This window comes from Entelurus aequoreus, linkage group LG05 (assembly GCF_033978785.1).
Source record: "Entelurus aequoreus isolate RoL-2023_Sb linkage group LG05, RoL_Eaeq_v1.1, whole genome shotgun sequence".
NCBI classification, from domain to species: Eukaryota; Metazoa; Chordata; class Actinopteri; order Syngnathiformes; family Syngnathidae; genus Entelurus; species Entelurus aequoreus.
The window spans coordinates 70,427,536-70,448,622 of record NC_084735.1 but is presented as its reverse complement, the minus strand read 5'-3'; the positions used below and the strand labels follow the sequence as shown (position 1 = coordinate 70,448,622).

Below are 21,087 nucleotides of genomic sequence, written 5' to 3'. Positions count from 1 at the left end.
ACAGAACAGTGGAACCAGATGCTTAACTCCTCAAGTCCTGATCCAATGTGTTGTTCTTGGTACTAAATAGTGCCAGCTAAAGCTGATGTCGAAATACATGGTCTGTTGCTTTTGTCGACATTAAATTTCAAGCTCAAAGCAGTCATTTCTATAAACATTTGGTCTGTTTATGTCCACATGTGTTGTGGTATTCTTACTTTATCCTTTTTCACTTTCAAAGCAGGTTTGTAATTATATCAGAATCAATAAAAACAAATGTAGAACGATGGTAAGGACATTTATCTTACCTCCAAAGCTTTGGTATGAGACCAAAGGTCCTTCCTTCTATTTCAGTTAACTAAAAAAATGCACACATTTAAATGTCGCACCAATGGATAAAGACGTTGTCAACAAACTGCCGCAGGTTCAAAAATGCTATATCGCGTTTTCGCTTTACAGCATGTCAGGTGAAAAACAATGTCTGTTTTTAGATTTATTTAATTTAAAAAGGACGATACATTTCAATTATCATTTGACATATACATTTGTGAGATTATAGCCAATAGCTAATTTCCATATGCAGTCCCTTGGCAAGTTTCTGTTAAAATTAAGACACACACATTCAAAACATAGCACACAGATTCACAATATTAAACATGTAAAATTCCAAGATTTACGTTCCAAAGGTGAGAATTTACGTGCCAAAGGTGATGTTGTAGACACTCACTGCCACAGATGTACCTTGTACATGACATAAATGCATAAAACAATTGATAAAATACATACTTCATAATATGCACTTCCATTTTATACCAGTGGCCTATCAACTAGGATTACAATTTTGGTTCTTGAGCAGTCAAATCTTCTAGGCCTTATTAAATGCTGCTTGTATTGCTAGTTCCCGTTATATTAACAGTTATTGGGTTCCAGGTTTGACAGGCTCGATAGGAAAATAAGAATTGGTTAAAGGGGTCATATTATGATTTTTTTTCTTTCTACATTTAAAACACTTGTGGCCTACAAAACATGTAGTGGTGGTTCTTTTGTCAAAGTTTTGCATAGATTATATTTTACAGACCGTTTCTAAACCGCTTTCTGACCATTTCGTGGGTTGGTCTTATTTACGTGCCTCCACTTCAACAGTGTCTTCTCCCTGCCGTCTTTGTTGTAGTTTTCAGCACTTCCACAGCAAGTCTACTGACAGATATGTTAGAAGTATACGCTACATTGTATTAGAAATGGCAACAGCGCAGGATGCATGAGCATGTACGAGCCAGTCTGCCCCACAACAACAGGATAATGAAAAAGGAGCTTATTGACTACTGCATCAGACTACAATGGCGGATTTAAAACATTTGTATGCACGTACAACACTTAAGACCTTCAGTATATCAGTATGTGGAATTAAATTATGGAATGGATTAAGCAAAGCAATCAAACAATGTACTAATATGATCCACTTCAAGAAACTCTTCAAACTTAGTGTTTACAAAGTACAAAGAAGAAGAACCATGACAAACATTCTCAATTTATTTCATCCATCCATTCATTCATTCTTAAAGTAATCTTACTTATCTCATCATATGAAATATGACTTACTTCACCAATTATTATTATTAAATTCTTACTATTATTTATTAATTTATTTTTATTGTGATTACTTATGGAGTTTATTGTGAACAGGAAGTGAACAAAAAGTTTTAGCAACTGTTATGTAAAGAAAAGGGGTAGGATTAAATAAGCTCTGCTTCTTCCTACTCGTATTCGAACATGTTGAAAAGAGAAACTGGAAATTGTGATGTATCATGTTGTATGCTTGCATGTTCGAAATAAACTCAAACTCAAACTCAAGCAAAGCACTTTCCGTATAATCAGCTGACGTCACCAATGGTAAAAATGTCCCCAATGGTAAAAATGTCCCCAATGGTAAAAATCGTCACCTCCTGTTTCCGAGGGAGAAACTAGATGAGCGCCGTTCCCGCTGCCAGTTTTGACTAAAAAAAAACGTAATTTCCTGACGACTGATTGTGATTACAACTACAGGATAGCTTGTTAAGGCAAAGATTCGCTAAAGTAAGCGAACCGAAGGTGCCGAAAAGCCAGGGGCTAACTAGCTAAATGCTAGCTCAAAGCCGTTGCCTAGCAACCCCAAGCTAAACAACAAAACCGAAAGAGTTGGATATATTTTTAATGCTTCTGACCACACAAGGGATCTTCAAGAAAGGCTAACACAGCTCGGGCTGGTAAGGTACCGGTACGTAAAAAAATACCATATATCCGCCGCTTGCAACGGAAGCAAACAACACCAACGGCTTCACTTTGCTGCCTAGCAACCAAGAGCACGACAAGAATTCGTCAACAGAGCAATACACCGTTACCAGAGGTGGAACCGGACTTAAAAGCATTAGTAGGAACTTTACAAAGCGATGTCAACAATATCCACAATCAGATTATCAAAGGTGTACAAAAAGATGTTGCAGATCTCCAAGAACAACTTATCAGAGACAGAAAAGAGTCTTGTAATGATATGACGGAATTCAGACAGTTCAGAGAAAAAGTAAAGATTCTCAGTGAAGACAACACAGCATTAAAAAGGGAGGTGGAGAATCTGAAAGAGGAAAATGCAACATTGCGCCATCAGTCGAATGCCAAGCAGCAAGACGACAACCATTGGGACAACAGCAGTGTTGTGGAAAACATTCAAATGGAGATAGCAGCAGTGCACCAACAGTTGCATGCCATGCAACAAGATAATATTGAACTAAAGAACTTAAAGGAGGAGATGGCTGCATTAAGACAACAGCTCAATGCCAGTCAACAAAATATCACCAATCTGGGGAACATCAGTGTTTTGGAAGACTTCTAAGTGGAAGTGGATCTGTTTACACGACAGAATGTCCTCATCATTGCAGGTCTACGCAACAATCATCAATCCTATGCAAGAGCAGTTGACAACAGAGGTCGCTGACATGGACGCTGTTTCGTGCAATGTGGTCAACTTTTTGCAATCAAAGAGAATTGATGTTAATATTAACACCATTGATGCGTGCATCTCACTGAATAGAAGAGGCAACAACACCACACTAGTCATCATCGTGAAGCTCGCCAACAGGAAATCTATTCTGTTCACTCCCAAAATGAGCTGTTTTATTATTTTCCCCGAGGTAAAGTCAGTGACGTGGTGTTTTGTTTATTTTTCAACAACAGCAAGGTATAACATGTAGTGCGACATTTATAGGGCTGCAACAACTAATCGATTAAATCGATTATAAAAATAGTTGGCGATTAAGTTAGTCATCGATTCGTTGGATCTATGCTATGCGCATGTGCTGAGGCTACGTATTTTATTTTTTTTTATTATTATTTTTTTTAATAAGCCTTTATTTATAAACTGCAACATTTACAAACAGCTGAGAAACAATAATCAAAGTAAGTACAAAAACATTACAAAACAGCGCCAGGGGGGCGCTGAGGCTATGTCTCATGAGGTGGCAGTAAGCCAGCCAATGATGTGTCATGTGCAGCTCACGTGACGACGAGGAGATTTTTTTAAAGAAGCGAAGCAGCAACTGTTGTGTATTAACTTTCAGAGTGTTAGGAAAGGAACATCTTGGAGAGTGCATTTTCTGTGTTGTTTTGAGTCGCAACAGGCATTCATGAGTTCAGCTTTTTTGTGAGTAACGTTAACGTTATCCCTTTGTTGCAAAGCGGGGCTGATAATGTGTCTCCGGCACATTTGACTCCGTTTTGAGAGAGAAAACGCACGGTTACCAATTTCGAAATAAGCGTAACGGACAGAAATATCTCAGGTTTGTTTCATAAAGGATCAATGTAGCTGGGCCGATAAAGCTATATAAATCTATTTAGGTTTGAGTGACGCTTTAGTATAACTAAACGTTATGAAGGTGCTGGAATATTTCATGCTATTATTCAGAGGCAGCCTAAAATTAATCCTTTATTATTCACAGCAGAAATGTGTACAGTATCTGATCCAGTTCTGATCTGACGAGTTACATTTCTTTGTTGTTATTGGTGTGACGTGTGGACAAGTGTAGCCTCGGAAGCCTACCTTGGCAATACATGCCGTTACATTGGAAACGAATGGAACATGAAGTCAATCTGCCTTACGACCATGCCATTAGATGAAAGACATTCAGCATCCAACATTGCAGAATAGTTGGAATAGGTAGTAGCCAGTTTTGAAATTCCCCCAAGCAAAAATAACTTCTTCTACGGGCGAAAATGAAGACGGAGGAAAATGAAGTCGGCGGCTGCTTGCCGTAGTTGCGATTGATTGATTGAAACTTTTACCTGTTGGAGGCTCAATATTGGTCCATATATAAGGCGCACCGGATTATAGGGTGCACTGTCAGCTTTTGACAAAATTGGAGGTTTTTAGGTGCGCCTTATAGTGCGGAAAATACGGTATAACATATTTTATCCTTATTAAAGAAAATATATGCATTATTGCAGCTCATGCAATTAAAGGGAGACGTCATATTGACCACACCCCCACCACATCCCTAGCCATGCTTCCACTGCCACAGGTGTATTGGCAATCTGGGGAAACCCTACTTGAATGAGCCAATCTGAGAATTGTCGAATTTAAACAGGTTCATTGTGTTATAATCGTCCAACTTACCAAGTACAAAGATGTTAAATAATGGAAATATAATTCAGGTTGTTGTTGGGTCAAAACTGTGCCATCGGTTTATGAAAAAAATCTTAACTATTGGGTTGACTTGACACGATTTGAAGCGTGTGTGTGTATGTATTTTTTTCTTCTTTGTATCGCTATTCAGTTTGAAGCATGTATGTGTAGTTGTGTGTGCGCATCATGAGGTGAAAGAGGAGCAGGAGAGTTGCGGAGACGTTCTTGTTGTAGACATGGCGAGCTTGAGAACTTGAGTTATGACGACGGCAATAAAAAAGTGGTGGATAATCACTGCGACTGTGTGCAAACACTGTGCAACATGCAGCCGTAGCTGGCACACACCGGGTGCATTTCCACCTACGCAGTTGCATGGACAGACTCTGTAAAGGTCATACTTGCCAACCCTCCCGAATTTTCCGGGAGACTCCCGAATTTCAGTGCCTCTCCCGAAAATCTCCTGGGACAACCATTCTCCCGAAAATCTCCCGATTTCCAGCCGGACAACTATATTGGTGGCGTGCCTTAAAGGCACTGCTTTTAGCGTCGTCTCTCACCTGAAAAGGAGACTATTATATATGTCTCCATTATCCATAGGTTTATCTATAACCCATAAAGTAGGCAGGCACGGAGCTATTTCTCAGCGTGTGTTTATTCCAGCCGGCATGTTAATACTGAAGCGGCTGGCTACGGAGGTTAGCCAATGACTTTGGCTGGGGGGCGGCACTTCCGGGAGAGATAGGGAAGTGACGTTGTTAATAGGAAGTGGGTGTTCGAGTTTTGCCGGGAAAAGGGATAGACACACATTGGCGCTGTTGTGTGGTTGAATTACATCTTGTGCAATAAAGACAAGACAAACAAAGAAGTCGTAAGTAAGCAGCAAGTACAGTACAGTTAGTAGAACAATATAACAAATACTTTAATTTCAGTGAATTCTAGCTATAAATATACTCCACCCCCCGCAATATCCCGAATTCGGAGGTCTCAAGGTTGGCAAGTATGGTAAAGGTGGCTTCACAGGGTCTCCCGCCCGGACCTCGCTGTGTTCAGAGCCGTGGACTGAGTACTTGCTACGCTCTCCCTCCATTCGCTCTCAGCGTGGATGTTGATAACACATTCAATATGGCAGGCCATCCGCAGAGAGCGTAATGCCAGTGTGTCAAATGACAGTTTATGAAAGAGAGAGTCGAGTTGCAAAAATGGGAATCTTTCAGACAACCTCTCATAGGGACATGGACAGGCCAAAACCTAATAAATCTACTGCAGACTCATGTTGGCAAAGACAGCAATGACTGAAGGGAGGACAGGTGTAACCCCTACAGTCTCCTACTTTCTAGCCTTATAAGTGGTGTAGTTTGGTGTGGTGTGGTGTGTTGGAGCACATGTGAAAAGCACAATATAATATCCCCAAATTTACATTGATTTTGTTGTGCTGTAAACAAAGAAAACTCTCGTTCTTCAATTTATGTTGATGGTATATGATGTGGTTATACAAATACTTATATTTTGTTTATTCTAATTCAAGAGTCAAAGCTTTTAGAGCCATAGTTAAATTGTATTTTATAAGATGTCTTTGTAAGAACCACATGTGATAAATGATATTGGTGGATTATTGGGATACATGATAATATGGGCTGTTAAAAAGAACCATAGTGTCCAATCCCTCTCACCCCGTGCACGGCACTGTGGAGTCTCTGAGTAGCTCCTTCAGCATTAGATTGTTACATCCACAATGCAAGAAGGAGTGCTACTGCAAGTCCTTTCTACCCACAGCCATAAGACTTTACACTGCTTGTATGTGTTTACTGTGATCTTTTTTTGGTGGTGTGCAATACATGTGTTAGAGATTTTTGTTTTATTTGATCTTTAATTCATCTATACATATAAGTGCACAATATGTAGTATTTATTACAAATGTTTTGTTTTTATTTACGTTTTACTTCTGTTACCGTATGCAAAAACCTGCACTGCAACAACGTAATTTCCATGTTGTTTGATAAGTAAGTCTATCCTATCCTATTCTATCCTACACCTGTGAAAGAATTGGACATTAAAAAAAATCATCTTAGGAAAAACACCGCAGCAAAAATAGTGACCAAACATACAGTAAAAAATTTACTGAAATTACAAAAAAGTCAGCCTTTGTCCCCTGATGGTTAATACAGTCCCTAATGTGCCTCACTCATTTTATTACCCTGCCATTTTATAACACCTCTTTATTATGTTTTCTCCATTATTTGAGGTAAGTGAGCAACAAACCATTTTGTGACAAGGCCCAAAAAAGGCTCATGACCAATTTAGAATGTCAGAGCCATGAAGGAGCCCTTTAAGAACCATTGCATTTACCGTATTTTTCGGACTATAAGTCGCAGTTTTTTTCATAGTTTGCCCGGCGGTGCGACTTATACTCAGGAGCGACTTATGTGTGAAATTATTAACACATTACCGTAAAATATCAAATAATATTATTTAGCTCATTCACGTAAGAGACTGGACGTATAAGATTTCATGGGATTTAGCGATTAGGAGTGACAGATTGTTTGGTAAACGTATAGCATGTTCTATATGTTCTAGTTATTTGAATGACTCTTACCATAATATGTTACGTTAACATACCAGGCACGTTCTCAGTTGATTAATTATGCGTCATATAACGTACACTTATTCAGCCTGTTGTTCACTATTCTTTATTTATTTTAAATTGCCTTTCAAATGTCTATTCTTGGTGTTGGGTTTTATCAAATACATTTCCCCAAAAAATGCGACTTATACTCCAGTGCGACTTATATATGTTTTTTTCCTTCTTTATTATGCATTTTCGGCCGGTGCGATTTATACTCTGGAGCGATTTATAGTTCGAAAAATGCGGTAATCCTCACTTAAATTTTGTGCATGCAGGATATCCTCGGCAGTGCTCTGAGTGCGCCTCTGACATCCTACAAGATCATCTACGCCCTGCCCATGCTCACCATCAAAGAGGACAAAGGTACGACAAGTTGACACAAAACAATTCAGCATTCAGACTCCCCCAAAAAACTGTTTTTCCAAATGACAAAGTTTAAATGTCAGAATCAAATATCTAATTACCCTCAGGTCCACATGATTTTGAAAGGTTATGAGAAGCAATGAGGTGTGTGGATGTGGGGGTGCGGGTTGATGCGTTGACATTTAGGCGGCTTCTCAAGCAGCTATATACCTCTCCTGTCCTCAATGGTTGCTCTGACACACGCAGTGGCTCAACCTTTGTGTACTGTGGTGGCAAAACTCAGACTTGGCCTTTAAATGTATGCCTGTTCCCTGTTCCTCTTGTTTGCTTTGGCCAGGTACCGGTGTGGTCACTAGTGTGCCTTCTGATGCTCCGGATGACATCGCTGCTCTCAGGGACATAAAGAAAAAACAAGTGAGTTTCTCTGAAGAAGTTCTTGCACGTAACAAATAATGGCCTTTTCCGTAATTTTTTTCTGTGCTGTTCTGAACGTATAGGAATATTCTGCTTTCGGGTAGTGAAAGCAATTGCGGCTGTCTGTCAAGGATCCTGTGTGAATGTGAATGTTCCGACAGACGCAGCAATATCCCGCTTTGCTGCGTTAAGTATATAGGACGAATAAATGGTGGTTCTACTGTTGCAGCTATCAAGCAGCTGTTTTGCAGGACTTTAACTCATTTTATACTTCTCCAAAACGTCATATTGTTATGTCTAAACATCACTACCTGTCAATTTGCCACCTTTTCTGGAGGTAGTTAGTAACAGAGGATGGGAAACTTTTGGCCTGATCTACTAAGATCCAAATACCATGCGCTAGTGATGGGTTGATGAGGCGTCATGAAGCGTTTCGACACATTGCAAAACTGTATTGATACTGTGTCGATACTGTGTCACTAAATACTGACATCTGCTGGACATTAAAAATCCCTACAGGCAACCTATGGACCGACTCAACTGATACTGATTTTATGACCTAGTCACTAAATACTGACATCTGCTGGACATTAAAAATCCCTACAGGCAACCTATGGACCGACTCAACTGATACTGATTTTATGACCTAGTATATACAATAATATAAGGAATAAGCGGTAGAAAATGGATGGATGGATAAACCAAGTCATTGTATTTCATTTAGGATTATTTCATATCTTCATTTAAATAAAAATATATATATATTTTTTTTAGATACAGTCAATAAATAATGTGAACATGTATCATAACATGGAAATCTAAGAGAACGTGTTGTGAATGAGGATGCTTGTAGACTGGGAATGTTTTTTTTTTGTTTTACACATTTTTATTAAAAAAAAAACAGTTTTTCCAACGTTTTAAATTTTAGACGATTTCTCTTCTGAGTTATTATTTCTCCGGCTGTAGAAAAGACCCGCTCACAGGGCACAGAGGAGGCGTCAGTGCGACACAGTTCGCGTATCGGTCACGTGACCGAAACAGCTCATGATCGGTCACGTGACTTTCTAAAAGCGTTACGCGCACCGACACAGGGTTTAGCTCTATGCGCTCGACGGATGCGCCGATGCTTCGGTGTTGCCGGACCCATCACTATCACGCGCTAAACAATGCGTGCAATCTATAAAATAGCGTGTACCATAAGTGGGCATGTTGCATGTAATATGCTAACATTGCACATGCTATTCTAAACTCATGCTGATTGCCTTATTTAAGTGAGGTTTTTCCGTGTACTACGCAGATTTCGGCATTGAGACACTCTGATCATTTACTGCACATTCATGAGATTGCCTGTGGCATGTTGCTATGTTTTGAAACAAGCAGGAGACATGTACCACTTTTTAGAAGCAGTCCTGCAGTGCATGTACAATGAAAACCACTTTTTTTTCAGCGCTGAAGCCACGCTCATGGGACATAGGCTGTATTTACTGCGCTGGAGAACTTCAATAAGTTTTTTTTAATATAAGAGATCTGTTAATATATATTCAATGTGAAAAAAATTAATATAATAAAAAAAACAATCGGACACCAAAACGCTTGAGTAGAATTTGTTTTAATTAGCCCCTTAAGTCATCCAGCAGCTGTAAAATAATAAGGATTCTCCTACATGTGTGCAATGTGTTGAACCAGCAGCACACATCTATAATCTGCAACATTTTTTCTGAGTCGCAACCTAAACAAAAACATTTTTAGCACAGACGGTGCATTCTGTGCTCGGGGCTGTGGATCACATCATCACATCTTATTTGTACGTTTGCAATGATTCAAACGCAAAAAAATGCATAATGAAATACTTTTTTTTATATAAGAGATGTATCATAACATATGACCTAAATTAAACAACAAATGACATTTAAAATAAAACGCCAACAGACACAAAAATGCTTCAATTTAATTTGTTTTAATCATCCCCTTAAGTCACCCAGCATGCAATTATAAAAGGATGTTGCTGAATAGACGATATGTCTTAATATTTTTCATTTCTGACATTCCAACTATGTTCTCTCGTAGGACAGAGGATTCTCTGTCCAACGTCTGTCTTTACAGCTGGAGCACCTCTTTTTTAACAGCTGTGTGCGTAACTGTCAGTTTGAACGTACTTTTTAGTTATGCTAAATAAAATGCCATACAGCACTTGCAAATCAATGTTGATGAATCACATTATGTGTGCTGTTTAACATACTTGCATCTTCAGACGCAATCCACTGCTCACAAGTTTATTAGATCAGCTTTGTGTGTGCTATCAAGTTTGCACGTGTTTTAGTACACACAAACCTTAAGTAGATCAGGCCCTTTGTGTATAAGACTGTTTTGCAATGCCCGGCGAGACAGGGGGGGGGCACTCCAGCGTGCATTTTATACGTCACACCATACGCTGGCACTTTATGGCAATATTCTGCTCGGCTGGGTTCTGTTTAAAAGCCACAGCAAATCAATGCCAGATGTCCTGTTATGACTCAAGGATTTGCGAATGCTTCAGATTCAGCAGACTACATGCAAAGATTCTGAATTTTAAAAGACTATTACTCGATATTGCTTAATTAAACTTGCATTATGTATGCCCTCAAAGGCCCTTAGAGAGAAGTATGGAATTGAGGACAAGATGGTGCTGCCTTTTGAGCCGGTAAGCTCTTCTCTTCTGTCATGTCATCTTAACCACTTCATTTATACTTAACACAGGTTTTGGATGATATTTATCTCTTTTTGTGTTTCTGTGTGCATTTCAGATCCCTATTATAGACATTCCAGGTTACGGGAACCTGTCTGCTCCTCTAGTGTGTGATGAGCTGAAGATCCAGAGCCAGAATGACAAGGATAAACTGGCTGAAGCCAAAGAGAAAGTCTACTTGAAGGGATTCTATGAAGGGGTTAGTTGGTAGTATGCTCTCTCATGTGCTAGAATATTGTTATGTTATACATTTTAATTATTATTGATTGATCAAAATTATATAAGTACATTTTATTTGTATTTGTACAGTGGTATCTGGCTTATCGTTAGTAATCCGTTCCGAAAGGTCCATTGAAAATTTCACAGAATAATAAGAAAACGGAAGCAGTTTTTCCCATTAGAAATGATGTACATCCAATTAATCCGTTCCAGACTCGAAATATTTACAAAATAATAATTTACAAAGAGAATAATTATACTTTTACATGCAAAAAACACACAATATACAAATAAATTAGTATTAGTCAGATACTGGGTCATGAGCAACAGGGTAGGTTTTCATTGTGTGCCCACACTCTAGAATTCATGTTAGAGAGATACAGAAGCCTTCAGCTAGATGGCAGCAGTGCTCAATCTAACCAATATGCTCCCTGTTCTGCCGAGTAGTAGTAGTAAGTACGCAGGAACACATGTACAGAGCTAACTAAGGCGTAGAGATGGAGAAGTTTGTTACAGTAATGAACAGGACAAAAAGTAGTCAACAGCATATATAAATAATGTAACTCACAGTGCGTTTTACGGATAAATATCAAGTTCTCAATAGTAATTGAGGATCACCGATATAAATTAAATAGATTTCTAATCATTTTATTTGTACCATTAGTGAAGGTTTTTGTTGACGAAGACGCAGATGAGTGGCGAGGGAGTACACCATATTAATATATGCTACAAGTTTTTTTCTTTCAATAGTGTTTCCCTCCTTCTTTGTCAAATTGTTGGCACTCGTGTTATATCCAAGAACGCACAGACAATAAGGGTGTTCTTGCTCGCCTTTATTTACGAGACAGCGCTTAACAGCACAATACACTGTCGTAACCCCGCAACTCCACAGCAGACTGCTACAACTTGCAACTTTCTTTGACTCCAAAAAAAGCACAGTGATTGAGACTTGTTTGGGCTCTTGATTCTGCAGAATCATACACGGACAGACACACTAATTGTTATGCCCAATGTTAAGCTTTGTGATAATCATGGCAAATTTTTGGCAAAAATTGGGGGTTTAAAAAATGAGGTACCACTGTCTTAATTTTTGTATTGCCAGTTTATAACTGCAATACATCTTAGAGACGTGTAGTAAAACAACTTCATGAAATAAATATCCCTCTCATAGGTTGTTTGACTGTGTATAATGATACAATGTATTCCCTTCAGATTATGTTGGTTGATGGCTACAAGGGGCAGAAAGTCCAGGATGTGAAGAAGCCCATCCAAAAGATGATGGTAGAAAGGGTAGGACAACTTCCATGACTTGCTGAAGTTTGTAATGCCAGTCAACCGTTCGACTCGCTCGTATCTAACAATGTCGACGCTGCATCGGTCCTTGGCAGGGCGAGGCCGCTATTTACATGGAGCCAGAAAAACAGGTCATGTCCCGTTCAGCGGACGAGTGTGTGGTGGCGCTCTGTGATCAATGGTGAGTAACAAACACGACTTGTGGAACCCGAGGAGTTGCAAGAAAAGTGAATCAGCTCCCTTGTCGTTCAAGGTATTTGGATTACGGTGATGCTGAATGGAAGAAGCAAGCCAATCAAGCCCTCAAAACTTTGGAGACGTAACATGACTGCTTTGCTAATATTTTCAATAGTAATTAATTGTGTTTAAACATCTAACATATTCTGCACAAATTGACAGGTTTTGTGACGAGACCAGAAGAAACTTTGAGGCTACTTTGGCCTGGCTACAGGAGCATGCTTGCTCACGTACTTATGGGCTCGGTAGGTCTGGAGTTTGATCAATCAATGTTTGGACCTTTAGTATGTATGATGCGTTCGATTTGTGGCAGTGTTAGCATATTGAATTTAAGTACATGGTAACAGCCAGCAGAGGGTGCAATTGCAGTTTGCTAAATGGGCTGCATCAGAAATTAAGTCATTCAGAAGCAAAGCAGTGTGATGTGTAGGACCATTTTGATTTCAAATGTACCAACATATGTGATCAATACAGTATTTGTATTAAATAAAAAATTTAGTTACATTAGAACATTGATTTACCAACTTTGTTGGTTCTTGAACAGGGTTCGTAAGTACAAACGTTTAGCACATCACTATATAACCATTCACTGCAAGTTTTCACTTTCAGTCCAGGTTTGGATAAATATTGTAGTCCCATTCAGGGATTGAGTCCTAAAAAATATGTTCATATGTTCAATACTGGTATGACAGAAATAAATTGAGGTTTCCAAGGCAAGACAAATTAGCGCAACACTAACTCAGCATTACCACAGCCATGGTACCTTAAAAGTGTTTGTTGACATTCTAAATGTAACTTATTTACAGGACATGTTAAAAAAAATAAATGTAACTTTTTGTTGCAGTTTGCATTTTGATGTTTTAACTCGGGAGTGTCAGGCTAAAATAGTCGATTTAGGACATTGTCCTCAAATGTACAGTTGTTGTTCTCATAGTATAAAATCTTCAAATATTAAAGATAGCCACTGTTATTTATTTTCAGCAATGTGCTACCGAATAACCATCTATTGTCTCTGCTTGTGTTCTTGGGTGTGTGCCTGTCACTACTTATGTTTTGCTCGGTTGTCAAAGGAACACGGCTGCCCTGGGATGAGCATTGGCTGATCGAGTCGCTCTCGGACTCCACCATCTACATGGCGTACTACACTGTGGCCCACCTCCTCCAGGGCGGGGTGCTCAACGGGCAGGGTAGCTCGCCACTGGGCATCAAGTAAGGACACGACACAAGCTAACAATTCATTATGTTCTAATGTTAATTTATTTTTGCTTTCGTTCTAGACCGCAGCAGATGACGAAGGAGGTCTGGGACTTCATCTTCTTCAAGGCATCCCCCTTCCCTAAGACCAGCATCCCGAAAGAGCACCTCCAGAAGCTAAGGAGGGAGTTTGAGTACTGGTACCCGGTGGATGTGCGTGTCTCTGGCAAAGACTTGGTGCCCAACCACTTGTCTTATTATCTCTACAACCATGTGGCCATGTGGCCCAATGACAGGTGAGGTTCCCATGGATGTTTTTTTTTTTTTTTTTTAACATTACACAATACATTTTTGTCCTCCGACCTAATTGCTACTGCACTGTACAATAAGTTGTTTTAAAAGATCTTATTAACACTTTAAAAAGCCTTAAACGCCAATAGGTTAGCAAGGATTACCCACTATTTGCTCAATTGTAAAGCTACATTTAGCAGTAATGCCTTACCTCTTTACTTGTAGCGAATGGAAGCACATTGTTATATTTCAAATAATTCCTTACACTTTACAGTTACGCTTAATAACAATTCATTACAATTAATAGACTACTAACCTACTTCTCAGCAGCTTATAACCCTTACTAGCGCGCTTATTGTAAATGGGTGATTTCACAACAAAATTCATCATACGTAATCATATTGTTTCTAATAGTGTTGCTTTCTATTGCCTACAGTGGAAAGTGGCCACAGGCAGTGAGAGCAAACGGGCATCTGCTCTTAAACTCTGAAAAGGTGTGTTTAAATTGTAATGCTGTTTTTTATGTTATGTAAGTGTGTCTCCTGGTGTGTTGTGTTAACATCTGCTTGTTTTGGGCCAACAGATGTCCAAATCAACTGGAAACTTCCTCACTCTTAGCCAAGCCATCAAAAAGTTCTCAGCAGACGGTACGCCAATTTTAAGCATCCAGTCTGTGCTGTGAAGTTTCTCAGAGATAACACTTTTTCTAGTTTTAATACAGTAAATATTTAGTCAGAAAAACATAATTATTTATGGGCCATTCTACCGAATCAGTGCCATTTGCTTGCTAAAACTCTCTGAAAATTAATTGAAATTTCTGTGTTTTGACCCCCAACATTTTTTTTGTACAAGATGCCAATAACTGAAAATATTTTTTTGCGTAGAATTAGCAAATAAATTAATTTGTGTGACCTCTTACATAAACACCATGCGGTTGTTTAGGGCAGGGCTTCCTAACCTTCTTGACCTCGGGGTCCAACTTTTCTACTACAAAATGACCTGGGGCCCACTCAAAATCACCACGGATTAAGTCATCTTACTCTTGATTTTAAACATATTCAATAATTATATATCTAACTTACCTAATCTAACAGTTTACAACCATGTCAAATGAAATGAAATAGTGTGTTAATCACAAAGAGTATAATTTATTTAAGAGCTAAACCTTAGGCTTTGGTGAGGCTGATTAGAGAAATACGAACTAATCAAATATACTGCATAAGATGGGACTACTAAATATGATATATAAATCTGACAGTTATGAAATATGACAAATGTTCAAATACACTTTACTGTCAAAGTTCAATAACAAGATTGTTTGAATCAAATAAAGAATGTGTAACACAACCTACACCCCTTGCAAAAACGCAAAATGGTTCTTTCCTCCTGGTAGTGGCAAACTCTGCATGAAACTCTTCAATGTTATATCAACATTGATGTCATAACGTCGCATTTGTGCATTCACACACAGCAGGATGAGGTAACAAAAGAAAGGTAAAAATATATTAAATATATTTGTGGCAGCATCGGACAAAATCCCGTTTAATTTTACTTTTGCATCTCATAGCACATAATTGTGGTTCAAGGTTCCTTCAAGGAACCCTGATTAAAGTTTGAAACAAAGGCGTCACTGGTTTTTAAAGACAGGGGAGGCTTGACACCATTAGATGCACTAATAAAAATAATATTAATAAATAATTATGTATTATTAAAATCCAGTAATGATAATCTTACATGAATCCGATAATCACTACCTTACAATATGAAGTAAAGGAAAACTTGACAGATTTATAATAATATTTAGGTGATTAATAGGTTGTATGATGATTAAAACTCCCAAATCTTGGCGACATTACAAGCTGCATGCAAAACCCATAATTTTAGTTGCGTTTTAAAAAGCTAGTTTCAGCCAAATTTAAGTCAATAATTAGTTTTTAGCACATGTCAACATAACAAGTGTGTGCATGTGGGGTGACAATATTAGGTTTAGCGTGGGTTGGGGGCCTTTCAGGAATCTAATAACGATATTAATAATAAATTGAAAAGGTCCTGTGCGGACCCTAATAAGTAATACTAAAGACCAATGGGGCCTTAAAAACACAAGCACATTACAGTGATGTAACAAAATAAAAAAACATCAAAAGAAATAATTTAGGCAACAAGACTGCTGATATCCAACCACCCAGTCATAGTTGAAATATCAAGTACACAAAAAATAAATGATTGGACATATTTTGGTCTAACAGGAACTGAATAAAAACCCATTCATTGACATAACAAAAGCTTAAAATATATTTTTAAATGTTGTTCATGAAATATTTAATCAGATCAAATCATAGAACACTTTGCTGCATAAAACATATTTTTGTGTTTGTGTGTTTTGTGATCATAAAAAAAGTATGAAAAAAACCAAACTAAATAAAACATGTTACCAGTTTCTTTTATCGTGGGTTCACACATCTTATTTCCTGGGCATGCAAATGGCACTTACTTGGTGGAATGGCCCTTATATTAATACTAATATGTGTAACTATGCAACACTGTCTGACTACAAATAAAGACTATTAGTGATGCACATCCTCTCCAGAAAAACAAGACAGAAGAGCATTAATTGCTTCCTTAGTAATTGTTCATCAACTGTGAATAATTTCACATTTGTGCCTGACAGAGAATCTCCTTGATTTTCCTCCCAACACCTTGTTTTTCCGCTTCTACTTTGGTTTGAGCCTTGTTGAATAATGAATGGAAGTTTGTGTCTGTGAAAGAACCTCATGTTCTGACAGCAGACAGACGTATTAAGTTCACGGCCCATCTTTCAGGGCTATGCGCTGCCTGTCGGGCAATGACGGAGGGATTCCGACCGTAGATGTAGGAGACCGAGAGCCTGGGTTTCATTGTCTTAACAGAGATAGACGTATTCGGTTCACCTCACATCTTTGGGGTTTAGCTTTGCTGTCTCTGTGCTGATGCACAGGTGTGCTATTCATTATTCTTTTGCAGTTCACTAGTTTGACAGCTATGTTTGTTTTGTGTGTGTGTGTGTGTGTGTGTGTGTGTGTGTGTGTGTGTGTGTGTGTGTGTGTGTGTGTGTGTGTGTGTGTGTGTGTGTGTGTGTGTGTGTGTGTGTGTGTGTGTGTGTGTGTGTGTGTGTGTGTGTGTGTGTGTGTGTGTGTGCGCGTGTGTGCGTGTGTGCGTGCGTGTGCGCCAAAATCCACTGTCAGAGGGTCGGCAAGCAATAATTAAAGCATCTTGATTACTTCAATGCACAATGTAACAACTGATTAGCAGCCTCCACTTTAATCGACGCCGTATCTCAATTAAATGGCGGGTGTTTCTTCCATTTAAACAAATAAATGTCTCTGCCCACCTTAAAAGGTGTAAAAATGCAGACGTTCACAGGCATAACAGGTGTTAGCATAGATATAACTAGGTGTGTCAAATGATCACCTTTATTGCGAATAATTAATTACACTAATATTTAGAGCTATGTTTTTTTTAATGTCGTCAATCGAACCGTCTCTGTATGTTTGCAAGTTGCCTCACCCTCTTCTTGTGCTTGAGTGAAAGCAACAACAGTTCTGCCATGATTTGTATAAGTTTGAATGCTGTGCTGTTTTTAGCGTAGAGTAGACCAGTATTTTTTAACCATAGGGCCGGGCCTATTGTTAGGTCACGAGCGACTCCATACAGTTTCTCAGCTGTGGTTTGTATGGGCCGCAGCGGTACTGAGTTGTAATACACTTTTCCGCCACTTGTGGCAGTAGTGACAATCTTCATTAGCTTTGTACCAACATCCATCCATTTTCTACCGCTTGTCCCTTTTGGGTTCGCGGGGAGGGCTGGAACCTATCTCAGCTGCACTCAACAATCACTGAGAAATTGTGACTTGTGTGAAGTATGTCAACTGTGGTGACTGCCTCCGATATATTTGTAATCACTGTATGTATCACTCATGTATTATTCTAACTGATATTCCTTTTTTGGTAACATGCTAAGTGAGTAAGTGTACTTTTTGTATTCCCCCCACCCCATATTTCTGCACAATAAGTCAGATATGGTAACACTGGCGAGCAGTAGAGTATATGGAGTGTTTTTTTGGTCCAGAACATATTTTGCTTTATTAATTTTTGACATATTTCTTGTCACTTTTTTCAAAAAAATTTCAACTTCATTTTTCATCTATTATTACACACAAATTTGTTTCTTTTACTCTTTCAATATCCGTCTATTTGTATGTGTTTGACTTTGTCTTCTACTGTTACCGAAATACATTATTGTAGTTTTACTGAGATTCAAAGATGCTGTTATCGGTGGTTCTCCAGTGTTGATAGCGAACCGTCACTTCCCATACCTGTCTTCTTCCTGGGTTGTGAGGAAAGCAATGTACAACTTTTCACAGTTTTTGCGGGTGGAGCAACCCCATGCTAAACAGGGCGTTTTTACACGTTGAAAAAGTAACGAGGAAGCCCCGCAAACACATCTACCCATCTACAACAATGGAATACCCTGACACTTTGTCCCGAATAGCTTACTTAGGCCCGCCATAGGCACGCAGCTGAAAGGGGCGTGACATACTTAGTGATATCTATGGATGTTAAAACGTCCTTCTCCACCCTCAGGTATGCGTTTGGCTCTGGCCGACGCCGGCGACACAGTTGAGGACGCCAACTTCGTGGAGACCATGGCGGACGCTGGCATCCTGCGCTTGTACACCTGGATCGAATGGGTGAAGGAGATGATAGCCAACCAGAACAACCTGAGGACCGGACCCGCTGACACCTTCAATGACCGCGTCTTCGCAAGGTAGACACTCTTATTTTGTAGTAAGATTCAGAGGTTCCATTGGATACTTGAGGATTTTGTGTCTTGGCCAGCGAAATTAATGCAGGAATCTTAAAGACAGAGCAACACTACGACAAAATGATGTACAAGGAGGCTTTGAAGAGCGGCTTCTTTGAGTTCCAGGTAAACATAATTCAGTCATTTTTGCAAGCAAGTGTTCTTTTCCTGCATCTTTCCAATAAAATTGACTTTATGGACATGGCAAAGTACTAAAGAAAGCTGTTCCAAATCCAACCCTAAACACTATTGATAACGATTCATCCTTCACACAGGCTGCCAAAGACAAGTACAGAGAGCTGGCGATTGAAGGCATGCACAAAGAGCTGGTCTTCCAGTTCATAGAGAGACAAACGCTACTGCTGGCCCCCATCTGTCCACACCTGTGCGAGTACACTTGGGGTCTGCTGGGCAAGGTAAGACGCATGCACATTTGGCACCTCCGTTACAGAAGCTGCCAACTGGCTGAGAGTTGAGTTAAAACCAGACTTTGATCTGTTTCCTCCCCACCTTTTGTGTTATCCTCTCTTGAAAAGAGACGTTTAAAAGACAAGCTCTAGTAAATATTCATGAGAACGCCAGCCTGGTTTATTTAAGCGCGCTTCCTCTTGATGACCACCAGGAGCTCGTCTTCACACGCACACACGTCCTCTTGCCGTCGATAAAAGGAAGGCGCACACTTTATTTGTGCCTTCCAACAACACTAGCACCTCAAAGGGCCAAGAATATTTTTAACGCTCTAATGTACAAGTACAAAAGAACACCGCTGTGCCTTAGAGATGGGTATTTTTGGTTGTCGCCTAGCAACATGCACCTGAAGCCCCTACGATCAGGTTTAATTTCTTCCACTAGCTAAAAGCATAATATAAAATAAATACTTAATCCAGGATTCTAAAGCCGTCTCTTGCCCACCCACAGACCACATCCCTGATGAAGGCGTCATGGCCTGCCGCCGGTCCAGTGGATGAGATTCTCATCCGCTCTTCTCAGTATCTGATGGAGACGGCACACGACCTCCGACTGAGACTCAAAGCTTATATGCTCCCACCTAAAAATAAGGTAAAACACAGGCAAATGCCAGCCAATATCATGCACAATTGAGTGGTTAATATAGCATGTGAACTATAATGAAAATATAAGGCTTGCCATTTATACTGTATCTTTAGGCATCCCTATGAACACCAATCTGTATGGAAAAGGTTCAGAATATTCATTGGTCAGTTTTGCTGACACTTGTTCAATCGGCTATTTTTTGGCAAGAAATGTGTTCATTAATTGGACTACAATGGCTGGTTTTCTGTACATTTTTTGAATGAAAGTACTGTGGTGGCTTTAATATATACTACATTTGAATGTGTGCGCGTGTGTGTATGCACAGAATGTGTACGTGTATATGTATTTATATATATTAGTTATGGTTTGAGTTTATTTCAAACATTCATACAATTACAACATGATACATCACAATTTCCAGTTTCTCTTTTCAACATATTTCGAAAAGGAGTAGGAAACAGCAGTTTATTTAATCCCACCCCTTTTCCATTACATAGCAACTGCTCGCTCTTTTGTTCACTTCCTGTTTTCAATTTATTCACGATACACTCCATAAATAACGTTCAAAAAATAAATCAGTAAATAAAGAATATTTAATTAAGTTGTATTTCATGTAGTGAGAGGAATAAGATTATCAATAAGTTCAGAATGTTTGTCTTGGTTCTTCTTATTTGTACTTTGTAAACACTTTTAATTTGAACATTTTCTTAAACTGGATAATATTAGTACATTGTTTGATTTATTTACTTAATTCATTCCATAATTTAATTCCACATACAGATATGCTAAAAGTTTTAAGTGTTATAAGTGCATACAAATGTTTTAAGTTAAATTTTTCTCTGAGGTTGTATTTCTCCTCTTTTGTTGAGAATAATTATTGTACTTTCATAGGTAGTAGCAGGTTATAGTTTGCTTTGTGCATATTTTTGGCATAATGTTGCAAATTTGCTTTATCGTTGAATTAAATTTTTTCGATTACCGTAAATAAAGGGTTTCAGTGTTCTCTATTTCTAACATTATGTATTGTAACTGGGGCTGTCAAACGATTAAAATATTTAATCACGATTAATCACATTGCCATAGTTAACTCAAAATTCTTTGTGAATAATCGCAGAAAAATATAATTTTTCGTCATTCATAATTGGACTGTAGACAGATCATTTTTAAAGTTTTTAATACCATGAATGGACAATTAATTTGCTTTAA

General features: G+C 38.7%; 1 protein-coding gene across 2 annotated transcripts in view; it reads left to right on the top strand.

The window, feature by feature from the left end:
- The window catches only part of LOC133650960 (leucine--tRNA ligase, cytoplasmic-like), a 47,494-nt gene that overhangs the window by 11,668 nt on the left and 14,739 nt on the right, over positions 1–21,087 (top strand). For both annotated transcript variants that reach the window (XM_062048775.1, XM_062048774.1), the window contains exons 11-26: positions 7,529–7,616; positions 7,954–8,030; positions 10,657–10,710; positions 10,814–10,954; positions 12,187–12,264; positions 12,363–12,448; positions 12,521–12,586; positions 12,667–12,749; positions 13,575–13,713; positions 13,782–13,994; positions 14,426–14,483; positions 14,573–14,636; positions 18,609–18,792; positions 18,864–18,954; positions 19,104–19,244; positions 19,747–19,887. In XM_062048775.1, coding sequence (XP_061904759.1) covers positions 7,529–7,616; positions 7,954–8,030; positions 10,657–10,710; positions 10,814–10,954; positions 12,187–12,264; positions 12,363–12,448; positions 12,521–12,586; positions 12,667–12,749; positions 13,575–13,713; positions 13,782–13,994; positions 14,426–14,483; positions 14,573–14,636; positions 18,609–18,792; positions 18,864–18,954; positions 19,104–19,244; positions 19,747–19,887 — 1,704 coding nt within the window. The remainder of the gene's footprint in view (positions 1–7,528; positions 7,617–7,953; positions 8,031–10,656; positions 10,711–10,813; positions 10,955–12,186; positions 12,265–12,362; positions 12,449–12,520; positions 12,587–12,666; positions 12,750–13,574; positions 13,714–13,781; positions 13,995–14,425; positions 14,484–14,572; positions 14,637–18,608; positions 18,793–18,863; positions 18,955–19,103; positions 19,245–19,746; positions 19,888–21,087) is intronic.